The 22,709-nt window shown below is 43.4% G+C and overlaps 1 protein-coding gene across 1 annotated transcript; it reads right to left on the reverse strand.

Moving 5' to 3' along the window:
* Positions 1-97: 97 nt before the first annotated feature.
* On the reverse strand, positions 98-22,022 carry LOC307266470 (uncharacterized protein; the record flags this gene model as incomplete). The annotated part of the gene is made up of 23 exons (XM_080048501.1): positions 98-1,119; positions 1,228-1,391; positions 1,489-1,567; positions 1,695-1,790; positions 1,886-2,034; positions 2,324-2,494; positions 2,585-2,611; positions 2,723-2,795; positions 10,014-10,177; positions 10,275-10,344; positions 10,433-10,489; positions 10,909-10,998; positions 11,091-11,248; positions 11,705-11,881; positions 11,989-12,018; positions 12,101-12,206; positions 18,945-19,105; positions 19,444-19,510; positions 20,231-20,320; positions 20,419-20,570; positions 20,733-20,909; positions 21,003-21,035; positions 21,968-22,022. The coding sequence occupies 23 exons, from the start codon at positions 22,020-22,022 to the stop codon at positions 910-912; spliced, it is 2,556 nt and encodes an 851-aa protein (XP_079904627.1). The 3' UTR covers positions 98-909.
* Positions 22,023-22,709: the final 687 nt, after the last annotated feature.

Below are 22,709 nucleotides of genomic sequence, written 5' to 3' on the forward strand. Positions count from 1 at the left end.
CTAAGGAAGGAGACTGGGTGGGTGTGTGCACAAAGCATGCAACATTTTTATTTCACGTGATCAAACGCACATATTAACATAAAGATGGATAGGCAGGTGTTCAAAACATTTAACAAGATCAAGATGTCACAGTTCTGTTAGATGTGCAAGAAGTGCAGCACAGGGCTAAGGGGAACAGCAATTGCACGTCATTGCGATACAAAAATGGTGTTCATTGAGAGTCACGTCAATCCTTCATTACACCGACTGAAAGGTAGCATGGGTTTCATTTTGAGTGTTCAGCTTGGCATTGTGGCTACAATTCATTTTGTAATCTGATGAAAACTAAATACAAGCAAAGCGGATCATATATACAAATACAAAAAAGTAAATACTTTCACTTTCCAATTACATTAGTGAATCTCCAAACTGCCATTAATCATACATCTACCTGGTAAACTGCTTCCCCTTTTTGAATGTATAGCATTGCCAGCTTAGAACATACACAAGTGATTCATACTACATAACTTAAGGCCACATTTGTGCGTGCATCATGATAGGTATAAATGTGTATTATGCAAGAACTACAGGCAATAATACAACGTAATAAAAATCTGATGATGGATAAATAATTCTTTAGAGCAATTTTAACCCTGTTAAACATTCCTAATTGACACTCAGATGGCACGGCAATCGTCAAATCCAATACGTTTCTAGAAACATTATGAATACATACAGCAACATTGGAAAGCAACAAGGTTCCTGTGATGTTACGGCAAATTTTTTCTTGGGTGTGTCCTGCATACTTAATCAAAGGCACTAGAAGTAGTAGAATGCATAATTTATATAGAAACAGTTTGCCTTGTTGTTAACAGGTTTACTAGCAAAACTAATGAAGTTTCTGAGGCACAACAACAAAATGTTTCAGCTTTAACTCCTCCCCACCAGAGCGAGGCCCAGAGCCATCAGCCCCAGAGAGTAGCTCTTTGTGGCGGTAGCACCACTGCTGGCACTGACGCTGTCATCGCTCCTGGCAAGCGTTGTTGTGACCTGTTGGGGTGCCTGGACGTTTCTGAAGACATTGACCAACAAGGGTGATGAGCTGTTGGTGACGTGTACTGTTGTACTGAAGAGGTTAATCTGGAGATGAGATATTAAATCCAGTTAGCTACATGAAACACTTTTGGAGCGCCTGTACCAATCGTGCCTGGTCATTGCACTTTGAAAAGACACACCAGAGATACTCACCAATTCTTTGCTGACTTTGATCGTATCCTTGAACACAGTCCAGACCACAGCCTCGTTGCAAGTGGGGGTGGTCAAGGAGCCAAGGTAGCGGTAGTAACTGGTGCGATCCACCCCGGACAGTAGATCATCCAGTGAAAATCCAGGCGCAATCGTAGCAGATTCACCTGAGGACAAAAACAAGAACTCTGAAGGGACTGGAGCAAAAACATTTCAACAATGAGAGAAAATATTCGACAAATGAAGAGTAAAACTTCTCTTTACCTCTATTTGTGATCCTAGACAGGTAGAAGGACAAGTTGTTCCAGCTTGCAGGTTGGTCGGTTTCATCACCTGACCTTTCCTGAAATTAGCACACATTGTTTAAAGTTGGCTTTCTGAAATGCTTCATGGGGAAGTGGTTTTAATAATAGGTGTGTTGTAAGAAGTGGCCGGTATGGAACAACGAGGTTTGAAAAATAAGACCTCACCTCAATGAAGAAACCAAGAGCAGCAAGTCCTGTAGAGTCTGCAACTGCTAAAGTTGTATTGCGGTTTAAGGATGACTTGCTGTTTACAATGTGCAACTGTGGGAGTGAAGTAAATACAATATTATTTTAATATGAATTTATTGACAGAACTCCATAATAGAGCTCAATGTAAAACAAAGAGTTTCCCCTACCTCCATGGGATATCGCTTGCCATTCACAGTGTGCTCAGATCCAGGGACAGTAGCCCCGTTGCCCCAGTGCAAGTGGAACTGCAGGCTGTCATAGGTCTCAGACAGGTCTCCCCCTGAAACGGTGACGCCACTTGCAAGAGTAACTTTAACTGGAAAAGGGTGAAAACAAGAACGTTGAATCAACACAGGTGGGGAGAAACAATTAAAGGAAGTGCTGTGACCAGTATTCTAATTATAGTTTTAAAATGGACATTTATAGCCCAGCATGATCATTTTTGTACTTGTGTTACACCACTACTTGTGTCGCCTCAAGAGAAGTATAATTTGCAGGTATATTTTTTAAAACCTTTAAAAGCATATTTTCTTCCTTACACAACCCAATAAAGTTAAACCCATCTGGCACCATATAGGGGATTTCTGACCGCACCCACTCCTCACCTGTGTGTCCAGTGTTTTCGATCTTTGTCATGGTGGAGATGCTGTCGTAGTTAGTAAAGGTGAATGCAGTCAGGTTGGTATTCTCCACGGCAGATGCAGATATGATGTCGATGGGTGACTGACGGGCGCCATTGCAAAAATTGGGAAAAAGTGTTGGCCAGGTAGCATCATCTAAAGTAAATAAGAGTTTTTAGTAGCTGAAGAGTATCCACGGTTAAAATGTTATTGTGGTTATTAAGAGGTAAAGATTGGGCCACTTACTGCAGGATGTCAGATGATAACACCATTCTGGAGGAAGGAAAGGGGACATTGAGTAAATGACTTGCTCATAGTTAACAGTCTACAAAGAAACGCTCTGTTCAGACAGTCACAATAAATCCAAGATCATTTTTTGTTTACCGGTATCGGTGTTGGCACCATGGGCGCTGGGTACAAGGACGCACACAGCAAGCACAGCTACAATCGCGATCATCTGAAATATATTATTTTTCACAAAAACAAATGTCCACTCACATTAAATCCTTAACTTATAAAAATATGTTATAATAATAATAATGAATGGATTTTAAGTTAATGTTTTAATTTGGCAAATAAGCAAATTAGCACAATTTTTAAATTGACCAACTTCAGTCACAAACTGGTAGGTGGTTAGTGAAAAGAAATAACAATGCCTAAGGAGAAAAAAAACAGTTATTGTGGATGCAAGAGCTGATCAGAAGTGCCTTTCTTACCTTTAGGGCACCTGTTAGCTATCTCCTCTGCTTGGAAGCGTCTGTGAAGACTCATCCTCCCCCTTTTTATGAGCTCGCTCCACTCTGCTGCTTAGAAACCGCCTCTGTTTGACATCTGAGTAGATCTTCACCTCATTGGATGATTTTTTTTAGACTTATTCACTTTTGTCAGTTTATATAATTTGTTCACATGGAGTTCTTCTTTCCCCAAATAAACATGATTTCAGCCAAATAATAGAAAGTGTAAATCTGCCAGTGAATATGAACCAAGTTTCTGATGAGTCCAGTGCAACCATGCAGCACTTATATGCTTGAATAGATGCTTCAGTTGCTTTGTAAATGGGAATAGCCTAGAAACTCCTTGGTTAGCATTGCAGCTTCACTACAGGTTGTTCTCACGTGACTGGATCACCTGCTCACATGGCCTTGGGCGAGAATTATTTTTGGGCCCATACTAACCCAAAACCCCCTGAGTTGGACGTGTGTGGGGTTTGTGTGGTCTCTTATTTCACCATAAATAACTACAATGTACTAAATGATGTAGTCACACACACACACACACACACACACACACACACACACACACACACACGTGAAATCAAAAGTTTGATATAGTGTCAACTCTTAATGTATTAGAGAAAGGTTTCTTTTCCCAATAGAAAACATTTCCTTGTCAGAGATGGCTGGTTTGAGCTAGTTCAACTCTGTCAAATGATGTGGAGGAACAAGGAAAAATATATTTGAGAATATTGGCACCTTAAAAAATTACCTATTGTGTCTGAGGTTGCGCAGTGCACATAGATTTTGGAAAGCTGTTTGATTGAAAAAAAAGAGAAATTCGCCAGAAGGCTCATGACTCATGAACAACGCTTGAAGCAATGTGAGGTAACATTTCTAAGGAAGGTGACTGGGTGGCTGTGTGCACAAGGCAGGCAACATTTGTATTTCACGTGCTCGAAAGCACATACAGACAAAAAGATGGAGGGATAGGCAGACACAGATACTAGATGAGAGCCAGATTAAGAGGAGGCTACTTGATATCGTTCGGTATGCTACTGTAGGCTTCACTGCCTGCATAAATACATATCTAGACTGTCCTATGCTGTGTACCTGCCCTACCCACAATGTGTTTTTATTTTATTTTTAGGACTCGCTGTGACAACTCTGCTGCATAGAAGCCCTCTCATACTACCACGTTTTCCTTGATGTGGGCAAAGAAACGTTAGGTTTTGTGATTTTGCATGTGATGATGACCTTTGGGTGATGGTTGCTTACACATAATGGCATCTTCATTGTTGACTTCATATGCAAAGTTATTACTCATCATTCCTTTGAATCTGATATGCCAGATGCAAGGTAGGAGAAACAATTGGCTGAGATACCGGTTGTGTAGAAAAGATCTGTTTCCTGCATTACTGAACAGCTATAGCAGTATTTGAAAACGATTTGTGTTTCGTGTGCCCGACAGTAGTCAAACTTTTTCACATTTATGTATGATGTGGTAATGGAGGAGTTGATCAATTGTTAAAGCTCGAAGAATTGTCCAATTTCCATTGCTTATTACATACAAACTGTACAATGTTTATGCTGTTCACTCAGTTTATAAACCAAAGATTTGCACTGAACTAACAGCTGCTAGTAACCTTCACAGTGTCGCTGAGTGGGTCTCAAACTGTAGGGGATAGATTTGTTTTATCTCAGAGAAAAATATTGTAATTTTTCTAATAAATTTGTCTTAAAGCTTTAATTACTTGTTTTCATACCTTCACACTGTATCGTGAAAACCATGCATCACCATATTTGGTGACAGTTTAATTAGATTCAAAGTCATGATTCCTCCATGGATCAGCGCAAAGCTGAAAACAGGAATGTGCTCTGAGCTCATGAAATGTGGGGTTCTCTCAAGACAGAGAGGCTAAAAATGTGTGATGATCTTTTTCGTGGAGAGATATACACTGATTCTGACAAAATGATTTTGACAAGCGTTCTTCAGAATCGCTGACTCCACCTTTTAAGTTTTGGATCTGAGTACTTCCGCCATCACTGCGCACCTGGGATGTTTGAGTGATGCTAAATACACATGATTTATTTGGGGTCAATCAACAAATACTGTGCACAGTTTAACATCTGGCATCTAAAGGGGGGAATGACAGAAAATGTTTGAGAAGCTGTAGCGCACAAGCAATTATGGAGGATGGAGCGAAAGATGTCATCTCATAGCAAAAGATACTATAATTTGCCTCTACTTTTTTACTGCTTCAAGTATGCCTTATAGATTTGTTTTCTGGTTTTCACTGCCTATTTAAACAAACCCACTACAAGACTGTGCGGTATTGTGCTATTTCACCTTTGACCTTAGAAATGAGTCTTCAATCATTCCTGCCTTGTAGAAAGAGCTAGCTTATAGCACGCTTCTGCTACATGAAATACATCTTTCTCGCCAGTGAAAATGGGCAATGTTATTTTGTTTCAAAGCATCTTTATTCTTTTAGCTCATCCTGGAAGGGCAGCATATTTCCTGACTGCCGCCATATGCATGATAGTATATAGAAGGAGGGATCATTGGCATTCATTCACTTTTAAAAACATAAGTGGCTGGGTATAGTAAGCTTGTTCGTTGGGAAAAGCAACATATAGCCCTTCAGGATAGTGTTTGAGACCCATACCTCTTGTGAGCTTAAAGTAACAGTGCATCATTAAACAGATTTCATTTTACTTCAACTTTATCAGTGCCAGTACAGAGGGGTGGTGTTGGCTTGTCATTCATTCTGTTCTTGCTAATTGAGATTCTGTCTTCCTGAGAAGCCATGATATTTGTTCAAGGGAGTACATTTTTTTGCCCCCCTCATACAGTGGCAAGACACTACGTTATATGGGTAGCTGCTGGTTTACACGTGGGGACATCGGGGACATGTTCCCATCCGGAGTGACAGAGTGACAATGGTGTTTAAGAAAAGCCATGAAGAGAAACATTCCTTATAATGAAAAATAAAAAAACAGCTAGTCACGTTCCTGCATGTGTGATAAGGGAAAACATTTCCTTAAAGGAAATTATAGCTAAAATATGAAGAGCCATCTTTCACATCTTTAGTCCCAAGATTACAACACAAAAGCTTCCCTCAAGGTCAACTGAGGTGAGTCTCAGACTTACACCGACAACATCAGCCTGTAATAGATTTATCTCTACCTCTTGGCATCGTGATTAACTGGTTGCGTTGGAACTCATCAACATCTCCATATGCTTTAAATCCCGTTCCTAAAAGTACCGTGTCATGGCTATAAACTGGTATTAGGGCAGACAGAGTGCAAGCAGTGACGATACCAGTTTATCAGTAAATCATCATGTAAAGTAATCTACACGCGAGTTGTGATACATTTCAAGGAAGCTTTTGCCTTTCAAGCGGTTATTATTTTATACATTCCCCACTGATTAAAGCAATAGAATACATTAATACATTTGTTTGTGATTAACAGCTGTAATCATTGGGTTAGATTAGCAGACAGAAGGCCTTGAATCTCCTGATATACAGTATAGTTGATCATCTTGTTATATAATAATATGTACATGTTTTGATAAAGAAAACTGAATGATACTTTTAGATCAAGAACTAAACATCTCAACTGTACTATAATTCCAGTGAGGTGGTGTGTGATGTGTTTTTTTATGTCTTTACTTCTGTAGTTAAATTGCTGAGTAGTCAACAACATTGAAGCTGCTGTAGGCGTCTTCACCAAAGTAAACTCCCACGACTCCATAGTTGCCAAAACCTTGAATATGATATATAATTACAAGATAATGCAAACCACTAGTGAAACACCACATTCTAAGTATTTTGCTACCAAACATTAGAATTAAAATCTGAACAGTGCAAGACACAAATAGGTTCAAGCTTGTCACAAATGCAGATTATATGTAAAAGGCACAGAGACATGCCAGGAGCAGAAACAGTATGACGGAACGAGGGGCGCTGGATGCTGAAGATTTGGCTGAAGATCTGGAGAAGATTTTCCTGCCATTGTGAGATTGTTCAGGCCGAAACACGTCGTGATATCCTGTCTTAGTCGGGAACAGGCTCATCTGATGGGGTTAAAGAAAATGTTAGCTTTAATTTAAGGCGGACACAAGTTCAACTAAATTGACTTATTGTAAGATTGAAGGCCTCCCTTTTTATTTGTATACAATGTCCCCTGCACTAAACATAATTAAAAAAGGTGATTTGAGGAACTTTTCAATATTTCTGAAACAGTCAAATTTTTCCTGTGATGATCATAACTGACATGTAACAGCCAACGAAACCGTCAGTGCAAAGAATGCTAGTTTTATATAGTTTTTCTTAATGCCTTTATCATGTGTACTCTCACCCATGAACTACAGCTGACGTAGTAAAAACACTACCACTGCAAGAATGAACACAAACTGAACGTTTATTGGAGCACCTTTAAAGATCTCCTATTATACTACCATAATTATGCAGACGACACACAAATTTACATAACCATATCACCAGGAGACTACAGTCCGATACAGGCACTGAGTAAGTGCATTGAACAAATCAATGATTGGATGTGCCAAAATTTCCTTCAATTAAACAACGACAAAACTGAAGTAATTGTCTTTGGTGCCAAAGATGAACAATTAAAAGTCAGCGCACAGCTTTCATCCGTTATGTTAGAAACCACACCCCAAGCCAGAAATCTTGGTGTTGTCGTAGACCCCGACTTGAATTTCAAGAAACACATTGAACCAATTAATAAATCAGCCTACTACCACCTAAAAAACATATCAAGAATTAAAGGGCTTGTGTCTCAGCAAGATTTAGAAAAACTTATCCATGCATTTATCTTTAGTAGACTTGACTACTGTAACAGTGTCCTTGCTGGCCTTCCAAAAAAATCTATCAGACAGCTTCAGCTAATTCAGAACGCTGCTGCTCGAGTCCTCACTAGGACCAAAAAAGTGGATCACATTACCCCAGTTCTGAGGTCTTTACACTGGCTTCCTGTCACTCAAAGAATGGATTTCAAAATACTGATGTTGGTTTATAAAGCACTAAATGGTTTAGGGCCAAAATACATTACTGATATGCTGATACGTTATGAACCGTCCAGAGCGCTTAGGTCGTCTGGGACAGGTCTACTTACAGTCCCTAGAGTTAGGACTAAACAAGGAGAAGCAGCTTTTAGTTATTATGCACCAAAAATCTGGAACAAACTCCCAGAAAACTTGAGGTCTGCTGCAACTCTCAGTTCTTTTAAATCGAGTCTGAAGACTTTTTTGTTTCCATTTTAACCTGCAATTTTTATTTTATTTGCTTCTTTTATTCGCTTTTAAATGTTTTATAATGTGTTTTATGTTTTCTAATCTTGCCCCTGTAAAGCACTTTGAGTGGCATTGTGTCTGAATTGTGCTATATAAATAAACTTGCCTTGCCTTGCCTTACTACGTTTCTGATCTTAATTTCTCATTAATGACTCCTATAGAGCAACCTGACACGAATCACAGCACAAAAAATTATGTAGATTTTCGGGAAGCTCTTCCTCTCATCTGGGCGCATTCAGCATTCTCCATCAACACTAGGCTTCGTCCTTCTCCCCCCCCTCCTGCCAACCCCACTCCGTTGTGATTGGTTACCTTCCGCAAGACTTTCAGCGGCGCGCAGGCAGGTGGGGGCATGGCCGGAGCGTGCCTGAGCATGTTGCAGCATTACCATACATGGAAAATCCGGATTTATCTACTTAGATAAATCCCGGAAATTTGAACAAGTCAATCGCGACCGGTTGCCCTAGTGTTTAGCGCTCGGCACAGCCACCCCAGACGGTCAGCAGGGAATACGTCTAAATGCATGCAAGTCATTATTTGACACTTTAGTATGGTTAAACATGACTATAAATCCTCATAACAACGTTTATAGGTCATAAAAGTTGAAAAAGCATAATAGGTGCTCTTTAAGCAGTATAACCTGGTATGAAGAAGGCCTTCATCAAAAAGGTTTGAGACATTTATTTGGATTTTAATAATAAACAAGGGGCAGTCATGTTGACTGAATGCATGCCTTCATCATTAGTCAGTTAGTCCTAGAAGAATTCTTGTTGTGAAGCATCGGGTGGACATTGGTGCCAATATTTGCTAGAATACCTGAGAATATTTTTTTTAAAAGGGCAGTACAACTTGATCTGCGGTCCTGTTTAAAAAAGGTTGAAAATTAAATAAAAACTGAAGTAAAAGTGATGACTTTTAGGTGTTTTAGGGTTCTCACATCCATTTTAGATGTCAGACTTATAGCAGTCGTCATACATAACCTTCCATGCTAAACTACCAATAAATCAACCAAGGAGTTATTTGCAAGAGTTAAACGTTCTTGACTTATCCGACTTTCAAAACCGAAAGACCAAACTGATGATAAAAGGAAAGATATCTCAGGTCTAGCATAGCATAACCAGGTTAGACACCCAGTGTCTGGCAGTGCTGTGTCTGTACCAGACTTTAGCAGTTATTGGGCACTGTAGTTTGACTCAATCTTGCTGCCCTAAATTCTCACTCCATCAAATCTCTATTTATAATCTTGGCTGATATCAAGAAAAGCTAAATGCAACAAACTGGATTGAAAACAATCAGGGAACAAATCATGATGGTACAATAATGTAAAATATGGGTGGTAGGATGGCCTAGAGGAAAGGTGGCCCACCATGAACCATAAGGGCGCTGGTTCGATCCACAGCACCGGACAGGAGGGTACTAGTTGTAAAACTAGAAGTGGCTGGTATAACGTCTACGGTGCCTTCCATCTCTACCATTGTGTTCTTGAGCAAGGCACTTAAACCCAAAACTGCTCCAGGGGTGCTGACCCTGCGCTCTGACCCCCTCCAAAGTGTGGTAACTTGAGAGGGGATATGCGGGAAAGACAACATTTATTGTAACCATTGACTAATAAAGTAACTTAAAATATCAGATCACTTACCAGGTCTTTGTCGACCTTGATAGACTCTTTAAAGACTGTCCACACCACTGCTTCATTACATGAAGGGGTGGTCAAGGAGCCATTATAGCGGTAAAACGCTCCTCTGTTCACGTCGCCAAGCAAGTCATCAATGGAGATTTCTTTTGTGACTTCAGCTTTGGAGCCTATATCAAAACAGGAATGCACAAGATGTACTGGCACATGTGTGTCACAGAGAGTGTTTTTAGAGTCGTATGCAAACAAATATAAAAATGCACTTACCGATTTCTTGCATTGCAGAAAGGTAGCTGGTCAGTTTCTTCCATGCACCTGTATCAGACGAGGGATTAGGCTGTAAAAAACAAACATAGTGAAAGATTAAGGAACATTTGTCTCTAGAGTTACACAATCTGATGCTTTAGGTAAGCTACACCACTTACCTCATTATGTTCTGAACTGCTGCTGCTGCTGCTGCTGCTTTTTGTAGCATCTGACTCCTAGAATATAAACATTGATGGAAGCAGTTTGCAAAACAGACTCACTTGTACATCACAAAAGAATGGCTTTTATAAGGGTAAAATTCTCGTCTCTTGTCAAATTATACTGGAATTTCACTAGAAATAATGTCTCCTGTTGAGCACGATCCTTTTCATGCTGTATGACTCCTACTTTAAGTTTTCAACACAACTTGCTTTCCAAGTGTTAAATCAATGTCATAGGTGTATCATGTTGATGGAACATTTTCATATCATGAACTCTACAGCAGTCAAGTGCAGATACCATGCTGGAAACCCGTTAAGTCCTCACCTGATCATGAGTTATATAACAAGTTCACAAGTTGTATCAACCGTTTGCTGATTGAAAAAAGTAAGGATATGTATCTCAACTTATGACTTACTACAAAAGTAAATATTACCTCAATGAAGAATGCCAGCACTGCAAGGCCATCATAATGTGTTGTTGCAACATCCAGATTAAGATCCTTCCTCTTGTTTACTATGTGCATCTGGATAAAGACAGTTAACGACAGGCAGTATATACTGGCAAAAGCAAATCCCTGCCCCCGCATTAACACAATAGATGAATGCTTGCATCTACCTCCATCGGGTATCTGTGTTTATTCACTGTGTGCTCGGAGCCGTTGGAAGAGCCATGGGAGGCCGAGCCCCAGTGGAAGTGGAACTGAAGGGTGCTGTAGATGTGTTCCAAGCCTCCCCCTGAGACCTCCACCGTACCTTCCTTCAGTACACACTTAACTGGGAGTTAAAGAAGACAAAGAAAAGTTTAAATTTCCTTCCGAGACTTAAATAACAGCTTTTATTTAAGTCGATTTGGTAGGGGCAGACCAATTATAAAACGCAGATATCAAAATACGTAAGAATGTGTGATCAGTTTACAAAAGTAGTGTAACCACCAGTCTCACGACAATTTCTTGAATTATACACCAACAAACTGTCATGTATCCCATCTTGGGCTGCAACTAAGGATTGTCTTAATTTAATCTTCTAACTGACCAATTGTCGCTCTAATTATAACCCTAATATACTATATTTACCTTCAGTTTTAAAAAAAATTTGAAAGCTCATCAGCATTATTTTTTTATGAAGTTGTAGGCTATTTTTATTTGCTTTGACAGATTTAACACAAGTTTAACCAAGATAGTACATTTTTGAATAATTTCAGATATCCACAAATATGAAAGACTTTCTAACCTGAGTGGCCTGTGTTAATAATATAATCAATGGCATGTTTGTCCTCAAACTTTGTAAAAGTGAAGGCGTCAATATCCTTTTGCTGTGTGATGTTTTGTGTGTCAATGTTGATGGGTGACTGTCCTTCGCCGCCGCAGTGCGATTGTGGTAGAAGATGCCATTTAGAAGGATTGTGTTCTAGGGGGAAGAGGGGAAGAAGTTCATGAGGAGTCCAAATCCTATTCTAGTATTTAGAAAGCGTCCATTCATTAGATTTGAATTTCTACAAGTTTGCCGATACATACCACAGTGACCATCATAGCACCAAGGATGACCTAAAGAACAATCAGACTTAATGTGTCAACTCATGAGTCATGAATAGTACTGGTCATGATTGTGTTCAAATTTCCAACTCACTGGGAGGTAAAGGGGTTGCAGGGGAGGCGAACACCTTACGTCGATTGAGATCTTGCTTAGGCCGATAAACATTGGTAAGTTCCGTCTTCATTGGGAACATTTCAATCTGAGAATAGGAGCAAAACACGCTTTTTCAACACTTTAAAGTTGTCAATGAGCCTTGCCATTTCCTGGCAGCCAGCCAGAACAAAGAAAGTATGATCGTACTGATCAGATGTTCCCTGAGCCACACCACATAAACAGTGCCATTTTCTTTTTTTTTCACAATTCTAAAGGAGTACGGAGCCCCTCTGGTGACATCTGTGAAGAAAAAAAAATCTGTTTGCTCGATTTAGTGATCTGTTTGCATGACTTAATAATCTGTGGCCACAATTTATTAAATTGTGGGAACGAGATAATTCATTTGTGGCCACAGTTTAATAATTCGTGGGAACGAGATACTTACTACGAATACTGCCACAAATTAACAATTATAAAAGGAGTGTGTGCTGTGTTGTCTATCGTTGTAGTGTGTGTACTTCCGCCTGCACCGGATGCATGCGCACTCGTTGGTCATCAACGAGGTTGCAAAGTAGTAACTTCGGGCATCTCTCCAAATAAATGTTTTTATTCTTCCTACATGTTGACGATCTGTATTCAGTCATTGCGCCGCGGCCGAAGTGACAGCTGTCTACTGAACCAGCTGATCGTATTTTAAGGCTAATTCAAATTTCAGTTGCAACATCTGCCTTTCATTACCCTACACAAATAAATACGAAAAATAGCCAAACGGAATAATGGATAAATAAAGCCAGCTCAACTAGGTAGGCTACAGGTTGTGAAGGTAACGGAAGTAGGCTATCCTGTAAACCCTGTTGGCTCACGCATACGCCCCCTTCAGTGAGGCAGAGGAAGCCTACTTACTGGCTGCCTCATTTCATGCCTTTTTCAGCGCGGTTTTATGTTAGATCAGCATTTTATTTAGTCATGAAATAAAATGGCATTAAATAGGCTATCATTGTAAATCATTCCGAGGTTAAAATAGAACCATATTTCTATTTCTTCTAGCTTGTCCATAGCCGACATGGTCTAACCCCTGCTGCAACGATAGACAACACAGCACACACTCCTTTTATAATTGTTAATTCGTGGCCACAACATAAGTAACTCGTTCCCACAAATTATTAAACTGTGGCCACAAATGAATTATCCCGTTCCCACAATTTAATAAATTGTGGCCTGTGGCGTGCAAAGACGGGAGTCGGAGGCGGAGTGTCAAAAGACGGAGCTAACTGCTTTAATGACATTAATACACTTGTCGAGTAACAACAACGGAGCAGACAGTAAACTCCCGATAGTCTCAAAACGCCAACAAGACAAAACAGGAAATTCCCCCAGTCATAACAGTCCCCCCGGAACCCCGGAACTTCAGTTCCATAGGTGAATTATGTAAAAGCACTACACAAGCCCCCCCAGAATTCACCCATAGTCAAAGTCCCCGCGCCGGAAAGGCACGATGGCCCGGCCGCGACTAGAACGAGTGGCAGGGGCCGAAGAGGGGAGGGGCGTGGTGGGCGCAGCAGGACTAAGCCCAGGACTGGGCGGCAACGGCACCGACAAGGCGGCAGGGAGCCCAGCGGGGCGTGGCAACGGGGGGCGTCCACGGCACGGAGCCTGGGCCAACTCCAACGGTCTGGAAATGTCCACGTGGGCAGGCTTGATCCTGTCGACAGAGACAGTTTCGGGCCTACCACCGATGTCCACGACCAGGCCCTCATCCCCGTGTCGCAAGACCCTAAACGGCCCGTCATAGGGGGGGGCGCAACGGTCCACGGTGGGCGTCGTGGCGGATGAACACAAACTCCGCCGTGTGCAGATTGGGTGGCACCAGGGAAACGGGGGTGCAGTGCTGCGAAGTGGGGACGGGTGCGAACTGCTTGGCGACCTCCAGCAGAGAGGACCGCTGCCCGGCCGCCGACCAGGGTGTTGTGGCGTTCGGAATGAAATCCCCTGGAACTCGCAGCACCTGACCGTAGACTAACTCGGCAGACGAGGACTGCAGGTCCTCCTTAGGTGCCGTCCGGAGCCCCAGCATCACCCAAGGAAGTTTGTCCAACCAGTTGCCGTCCGTCAAACTGGCACGCAAGGAGCGATGGAACCGCTCGCACAAACCATTAGCCTGAGGATGGTATGCGGTGGTGCGATGCAGTTTAACCCCCAGATCCCTGGCAACCACATTCCAGATCTCTGAGGTAAACTGTGCACCCCGGTCGGAGGAGAGGTCCGAAGGTGTCCCAAAGCGCGCGACCCACGTGCCGATAAACGCACGGGCCACATCGGAAGACGATGTCGAGGTGAGTGGCACAGCTTCAGGCCAACGCGTCGTCCTGTCCACCATCGTGAGGAGGTGGGTGAAACCATGCGAAGGGGGGAGTGGCCCCACCAGGTCGATGTTGACATGGTCGAACCTCCTACCGGGGACGACGAATGGCTCCAACGGGGCCTTGGTGTGGCGGTGCACTTTTGCACGCTGACAGGACACACACGAGTCGACCCAGGCCCATACGTCCTTCTTAAGCCCTTTCCAGACGAACTTCTGAGAGACCAGCCTCACAGACGCCCTCCTGCCGGGATGGGACAGGCCGTGTATTGCCTCGAAAACAGCCCGCTGCCAGCCGGCAGGGACCAGTGGCCTGGGCTGGCCGGTGGAGAGGTCACACCACAACCTGACCCCTGAGTCGCCGATCGCCGCTTCTTCCAGGCGCAGCCCGGTGTCCGAGTCTTTGAGGGACTGAAATCCGTGGTCCGTGGCCTGTTCCGCACTCATACGCGAGTAGTCGAGACCCAGCTGCACCGCGCCGACGATCACTCTGGAGAGGCAATCCGCGACCACGTTGGATTTGCCAGCGATGTGCCGGATGTCCGTGGTATACTCAGAGATGAATGACAGCTGGCGCTGTTGGCGGGCGGACCACGGCTCGGCTACCTTGGACATGGAGAACGTGAGGGGTTTGTGGTCTACAAAAACCGTAAACTGACGGCCCTCCAGGGCGAAGCGGAAATGGCGGATTGCCAGCCAGACGCCGAGCAGCTCCCTGTCGAAAGTACTGTATTTGCGCTCCCGGGGCACCAGCTGGCGGCTGAAAAAGGCGAGCGGTTGCCAGGCGCCACCGACCCACTGCTCTAACACCGCGCCAACCGCGTAGTCGGACGCGTCGGTTGTGAGGGCCACCTGAGCTCCGGGCAACGGGTGGACCAACAATGCGGCCCGGCTCAATGCAGTCTTAGTGTCCTCGAACGCTCTGTCCCTCTCTGCAGTCCAGTCGACGTCTTGGCCGGGCGTCTTGTCCTTGAGGGCCTCATACAGCGGGCGCATAGTGTGGGCCGCCCGGTGTATGAATCGGTGATAGAAGGTGACCATCCCCAGGAACTCCCGGAGCCCCCGGGCCGAACGTGGGCGGGGAAAGTTGGAAACAGCCTCCACCTTCGACGGAAGGGGGACGGCACCATCCCTGTTGATGAGGTGCCCGAGGAACTGGATGGACGGCACCCCAAAAACACACTTCGCCGGGTTAATGATCAAGCCGTGGCGGTCGAGCCTTGTGAAGAGGGCCCGGAGGTGTGCGAGGTGCTCCTCCTCCGAGGAACTGGCGACCAGGACATCGTCCAAGTAGACGAAGATGAAAGGCATGTCCCTCAGTGCCGAGTCCATCAGCCGCTGGAAGGACTGGGCCGCGTTTTTCAGGCCGAATGGCATCCTGAGGAACTCAAACAACCCAAACGGAGTGACCACAGCTGTCTTCGGGACATCCGCAGGGTGCACCGGAACCTGGTGGTAGCCCCGCACAAGGTTGACTTTGGAAAACAGGAGCTTCCCCGCCAGATGCACGGAGAAGTCCTGAATATGGGGCACTGGATAGCGGTCGGGCGTGGTGGCATCATTTAGGCGGCGGTAGTCTCCACATGGGCGCCAGCCGCCATCCTGCTTCGGAACCATGTGGAGTGGCGAGGACCACGGATTGTCGGAACGGCGAATGATGCCCAGGCGCTCCATGTTGGCGAATTCAGCCTTAGCAACCGCCAGTCTCTCCGGAGCGAGCCGTCGGGCCCTGGCATGGACGGGGGGCCCTTTCGTCTCAATATGGTGCTCCACACCGTGTTTCGTCGACGTGGACGAGAAGGTTGGTTGCAGCAGGCTAGAGAACTCTCTGAGCAGTCGCTGGTACTTGTCACCCTCAGAGAGCGAGTTAGAAAGGCCGTCGTATGTCCCCTCATCGCAGACACATGCGAACGAGGAGAAGGTCAATGCGTCCACCAGGCGCTCGTTCTTGACATCAACCAGCAGCCCGTGTGCACACAGAAAATCTGCGCCGAGGAGGGGGAAGGAGACGTCGGCTGTAACAAAATCCCATGTGAACCGCTGACCTCCAAAACATAAATCCACAGACTTCGTGCCATACGTTCGGATCGGGGTGTTGTTGGCAGATGTTAAGGGAGGGCCGTGCAACCCGCCGGCGGCGTCGTCCACCGTAGCCGGCACTACGCTCCTCTGTGCACCGGTGTCGCAAAGGAATTTACGCCTGGAGAGGGTGTCCACGATGAACAGCAGCCGGCCCTTTGTGCCTGCGCTCACGGCCACTACTGAGCGCAGGCCTTGGCGTTTCCCGCCGCGTTGAAAGTGCACGGAGAGCGGCACCTTTTTGCCTTGGCCCCGAAACGTGCATGAAAATAGCATAGGCCCGCAGCGGTAAGGCTTTCAGTGGACGCGTGTCCTCCGCCAAGGGGAGCGCTGCTGCCCGGACGAGTGTAACTGCGTGTCGGGGCCAGCACATCCGGGGCGAAACGCTGGGTGGCCAGAAAGAACCTGTCTGCCTCCTCTGCCAGAGCCCGTGGCTCCGTGATGGATGTATTCGCGAGCGCTGTCTGGACGTGTGGTGGCATGTGTCGCAGGAAGAGTTCGATGAAAAGGAAATTTGGTACCTCCGTGCCCAGCAGGTTTAACATCATTTCCATATGTTCGGAGGGTTTGCTGTCCCCCAGGCCTTGAATGGCAAGAAGACGCCGGGCTCTTTCCGATCTCGACAGTTCAAAGATTTTGAGGAGGTAAGCCTTGAGCCCTGCATATTTATTTTGGGCAGGAGGAGATGTAATAAAGCTTACTGCCCTGGCTGCAGTGGAGCTCCCCAGTGCTGAGACGACGTGGTAATAGCGTGTGGCATTATCTGTAATCCCACGGAGGGTGAACTGAGCCTCTGCCTGTGCGAACCACGTTGCCGCGGACGTCTCCCAGAACTCCGGCAATTTGAGAACGATGGAAAGCGCCATGCTGTTGCGATCGATGTTCAAATCAGTCTCGGAATCTTCAGCGGGACTGACGTCGGGGTCACCAATGTGGCGTGCAAAGACGGGAGTCGGAGGCGGAGTGTCAAAAGACGGAGCTAACTGCTTTAATGACATTAATACACTTGTCGAGTAACAACAACGGAGCAGACAGTAAACTCCCGATAGTCTCAAAACGCCAACAAGACAAAACAGGAAATTCCCCCAGTTATAACAGTCCCCCCGGAACCCCGGAACTTCAGTTCCATAGGTGAATTATGTAAAAGCACTACAGGCCACAGATTATTAAATCATGCAAACAGATCACTAAATCGAGAAAACAGATTTTTTTTTTCTTTCACAGATGTCACCAGAGGGGCTCCGTAAAGGAGTGTTGAATGCTGAAAGACTGGTATTGTGGAAGGTTAAGTCAGAGTCAAGCACCTGCTGAGCCCGCAGCCAAAGAGCAAAGATATGTGCACCTGACTATCTTCCACGTGTCTGATGGCTGCCAGCTAGATAAGACGCAGACAAGATGTCATCTCATTCTGCAACAATCAAAACCTTTTTTTCCTCTCTAGTCGTGCAAACGTCATTATGTCATTACTAGATTATCATCAAACCAGTATGTACCAGTTACGTCTATGTACTTGAATTATGTGGTAACACTGGCTTGCAGGCAGGAGTGGTTGCTTGTGTAACCGTTTGTCCGAGGTCACATTTATTTCCTGGTTGAGCTGTACAGTGTGACTTATGTTCCGTTTTAATTCAGAAGTAAAATAATCCCACAGGAGATCCCGAACAGGAGGCTTCTTATTTCTGGTTACACACAGTAAATGAAGCAAACTGTGACAGCCTTACACAGAAAAAAAAACTTCCTGCAACCATCTGTTGACAAATGGATTATGCTGTAAATTCAAATTGATTAAGCCTAGTGTTTGCTTTCACTGCTCTTAATGTATATAATTAAAGTTCATCAGTGTAAGAGCTGCTAGGCTACTTAATGGACTTGTCAGATGTTAAATAGGCTAAAATTAATGAAGTGTGATGTTTACTATGCTAATTTTTCACCTATTTTAGTTAATTTATTACTAAGCCCTCCAAACCACTGACTAGACTCAATATACTACATATTTTACATTTATACCAGTTATTTTTTTGTTTTAAACTGAAGGGACACAAGGCCTTTTAACATACAGGTTGAAAAACAACCTCTCCTTACAACTGATTTCTGGCCACTTGGAAGGCCTCAGAAGCGACCCATATTACATAGCCATCTAATATATTACTATAAAGATACCAAATTATAAACCACCTTTAAAATATGTTTATTTCAGACCATTGCCAGCTTTAATTTTATATTTCTTGGCCTTGTATTGCATTATGTTATCACCGCTCTGTTTTTGCCCTTTAAGAGATTTTGCTGTAACATGGCAAATACTTGACATATTTGAAAGGCCTTTACATTTGTCTTTCTGCTGAAGGGCATGTGTTGACTAAACATGGCCTTTCCTCCTCCTACCCCACAAAACGACTCCTAACTCACCAGTTTTTTGTTAATGTTGATTGGCTGTTGAAAGACTGTCCACACAACCACTTCGTTGCAGTTGGGAGTGGTCAGGGAGCCCAAGTAACGGTAGAACTTTGTGAGGTCTACACTCCCAATTAGGTCATTGATAGAGATGGCATCGTTTATATTAACTGTGTCTGTGAAAAGATGAAAAAAAAGGCTGTCAACAAATGGAATTCACACCATGTTCATTATAAGTAGTACAATTAGACGAGAATCAGACAACATCACCATAAGTGATCTCAAAGTCTATTTCACCCACAACCAGTGTCCTTTATCACTATAAATAATATAAATTGCCCTTCTAAATAAGAGAACACACCGCCTGAAAGCATGTTAAAAAACCAAGAATCTGTTCTTATGACTGGGCATATCACAAGACCAAAGCATAATACCTCGTCAGTCACTTATGTTCTACTGCACTCTAGATGGCACTCAGCTCAATCACTGACAAACATTAAATATTGGAATGTACCATTGCCGTTTGTCAGGTGTGATGTGAGCTTGCTCCATGGTCCCGACATATCCCCGTCTTCTGTTGCCTTAGGGAGAAGACACAATAATTAAACAAAGTCAATTTCATAAGTACAACCAATTCCTAATGAGCAAGCTGTAATTGAAAAAATATGCAGTGATGTGCAATATGTTTTAGGCAGGTGTGAAAAAATGCTGTAAACTAAGAATGCTTTCAAAAATATAGTTAATTTTTAAATTCTAAACAATGCTAAGTGAGCGAACAAGGTAGTTATACTGGATAAGCAAGGTCTCTCCCAGACAAAGATTTCAAATAAAAAACACATCAAGTTTATTTCCCATCGAAATCGGAGGATGTCCAACAGTGCCATCAGCTTAGCCTGACACCGCCCGCCTACCTACTTCCGCTCAATTTTCATTTCCCTTCAGTAGTCAGTCTGGGTATGCGGTATATTCTTTGATTTTCTCCGGACAGATTTTTTGCTGTCCAATCAGCGAACAGAGGGAGTAGCTCAGAAGCCGCCACATGACATACGTCACAACCAAACGTTATGCAATTGGTTGGCAGATCCAGAGAGGCACTGGGCACATCCAATAGTAGATGTTTGTATAAGTCCCACTGGTGACAGGTCTGAGCTGATGGCACTGCTGGATATATCTTTCCCTTCTGTTTTTGAAAGCATTCTTTGTTCACAGCATTTTTTTTTCGCAGTGCCTAAAACTTTTGCGCAGTTCTGTGTGTGTGTGTGTGTGTGTGTGTTTTTCCTTTAAAAAGATGTAGGGCATACATTCAAGAAAAATCCAAGAACAGCAATTCCCTCTGAATTCCCTGTGGCCTCAGTCACACCAAGACCTTTCTTCAGACTGACTATGTGCATCTGCAAAAGATTACACAAATTGATGGGACAAGGTGAAATAAGGTACACCGTCTTTAAAGAAGAGAGGAATGAGTAAATGCCAGTGAAGCACACTTTACCTCCATTGGATATCTGTGCCCGTCAACCATATGCTCTGACCCAGGATGATGCTCTGTATCGCCCCAGTGGAAGTGAAACTGAATGGCAGAATATATTCCATTAAGACCACCTCCACTCACTTCAACATTGTTTTCCTCCAAAGCGCATTTCACTATGGGTGGGAGAGATGCAGACAGTCTTGAGTTCAAAAGGAATTTAAACAAACCGCATCATACGATTGGCTTTGTGCCCTGAAGGCTAGACCCAAATACACACTTTACTGTCTGTCATAGGCAAGGACAAAAGCAGCACATGGAAGTCACCGTTTGTGTACCTGTATGTCCATTGTTTGTCATGGACTTGATGACTTGCTGGGAAGTGAAGTTGGCAAAAGTAAAGCTAAGCAGTTTATCGTCGGTTTCAACGTTGGCGGTCAGAATATCAATAGGAGACTGCCTACTCCGTCCACAGAAAGTACCCGAGATGTCTTTCCAGTGGTCCGGGCTGTGCTCTATGAAAGGTAAGAGTTGCCTAATTCCAAAACGGCAAATAATGATGGTTTAATCCATATCATTCAATAAGTCAGACACCTGATCGTACGTACCACAGCCTGTATAGCACCAGTCACTTCCAGCAGCTGAAACAGAAACACAGCAAAAGATAGTGATAGTACTGCAGGAGCCAGCCAAGTGATAGAAAACTAAAACTTAGTACTACTTTAAACTTCTATTCCACAATATTTCAGAGGGAAATGTTTCCACTACAGTTGCATGACAACTAGTTACTTTCGAGGTTAAAATCTGACATGGATGAAAAAGAAATTAGTAAAAAATAAAAACGAGTGCTTCTTCAGAAATGTCTTATAAATAGCTATAAGTTAAAGGCCTACTTCACCGGTTTGAATATGAAGGTGTATTGAATTCTGAGATCCTATGTAGTATAAATGTGCGATTTTTTTTTAAATCGGTTCATCCTAGCCTGAGAAAAGGCAGAAAGAGTGTTTTTTTTAACCCTATATTTCTCTTTCTCGTGACATCACAGAAAGAGAAATATAGGGTTAACAAAAAACGTACTTTGTAAATATTACTGTGATGTCTTTTACTGTGACATCAAAGTAATATTTACAAAGTACGTTTTTTTTAACCCTATATTTCTCTTTCTGTGATGTCACGAGAAAGAGAAATATAGGGTTAAAAAAACACTCTTTCTGCCTTTTCTCAGGCTAGGATGAACCGATTTTAATTTTTTTTTGCACATTTATACTACATAGGATCTCAGAATTCAATACACCTTCATATTCAAACCGGTGAAGTAGGCCTTTAAGAAACCTGGCATGTTGGATGGCTTGAGTCAATGATCTTTTTCAATTGTCTACCAACTTTGGCTTCAATTTTAGTATGTTGGACATTTGCGTCCTTATACAATTACATCAAACTCTGAAAAATAGAAACAGAGGAAAACACGTATCCTGCTATATACTCCACCCACAAAATGTATAGATCACATAGCACAGGAAGCAGAGATAAATGGAGCTCAGTAATACGCCGTTAAAAGTTGTATTTTACTCACCACATTTGACCAAAGCTCCCAAACACAGGTACAGCAGAGGGGCGGAGAGATGCATCTTCAGGAGGAAAAAAGAAAACTGGTCATCAATCTATAGCTCATATCAAACTATTTTTAAGCCTGTAACCAAGTTTTGAGAAAGAAGAAACCGCTCTATACCAGTCTCAGTTTTGCCCAGCAGGTGTATCCACTGCTGAAGCCCCACTATGTTTAATAAGCCAAATTATAATCAATAATAAATCTTTCATTTTCCTCTAGCAGCCTTAGGTCTGGACACTAGTCAGCCACCTCTTTGACAAAAGCTGCGCACTAGAGTCCACCACTGGACTGAAATCCTGTTTAGGTGTACCAAGATACTAAAAAAACTCTTGCAAGAGTGCCTGAAAAGCATTCACCAGGAGAGCAGTGGTGCTGATGGATTTCAAAAGTTATTGAGCTCTGGCGATTGATCAAAAGTTCTGTTCAAGACGCTCTGACAAATTTTCAAATGGAGTTTTTTTTTCTCTTTTTCTCCTTCACAAAGTTTTGTAAAGGAAAAAAAACAAAACAAAACTGACAATTAGTGTGTTAAAGTTTGACAAAATCATCCTACCTTACTGTCCAGGCCTAAAGTTCCTAAGGCTTAAAATTTACACAAAGTATGTCAGATTAAGGGGTCACATTAAAAACACACGACCATTTCCAAATAAGTCCGTCAGTGAAGAGAATGTGGAAGAGTGTCCCCGGAGGTTTGAGGTCATTGATA

This window comes from Ammodytes marinus (assembly GCF_949987685.1).
Source record: "Ammodytes marinus genome assembly, chromosome: 20".
Lineage (NCBI taxonomy): Eukaryota > Metazoa > Chordata > Actinopteri > Uranoscopiformes > Ammodytidae > Ammodytes > Ammodytes marinus.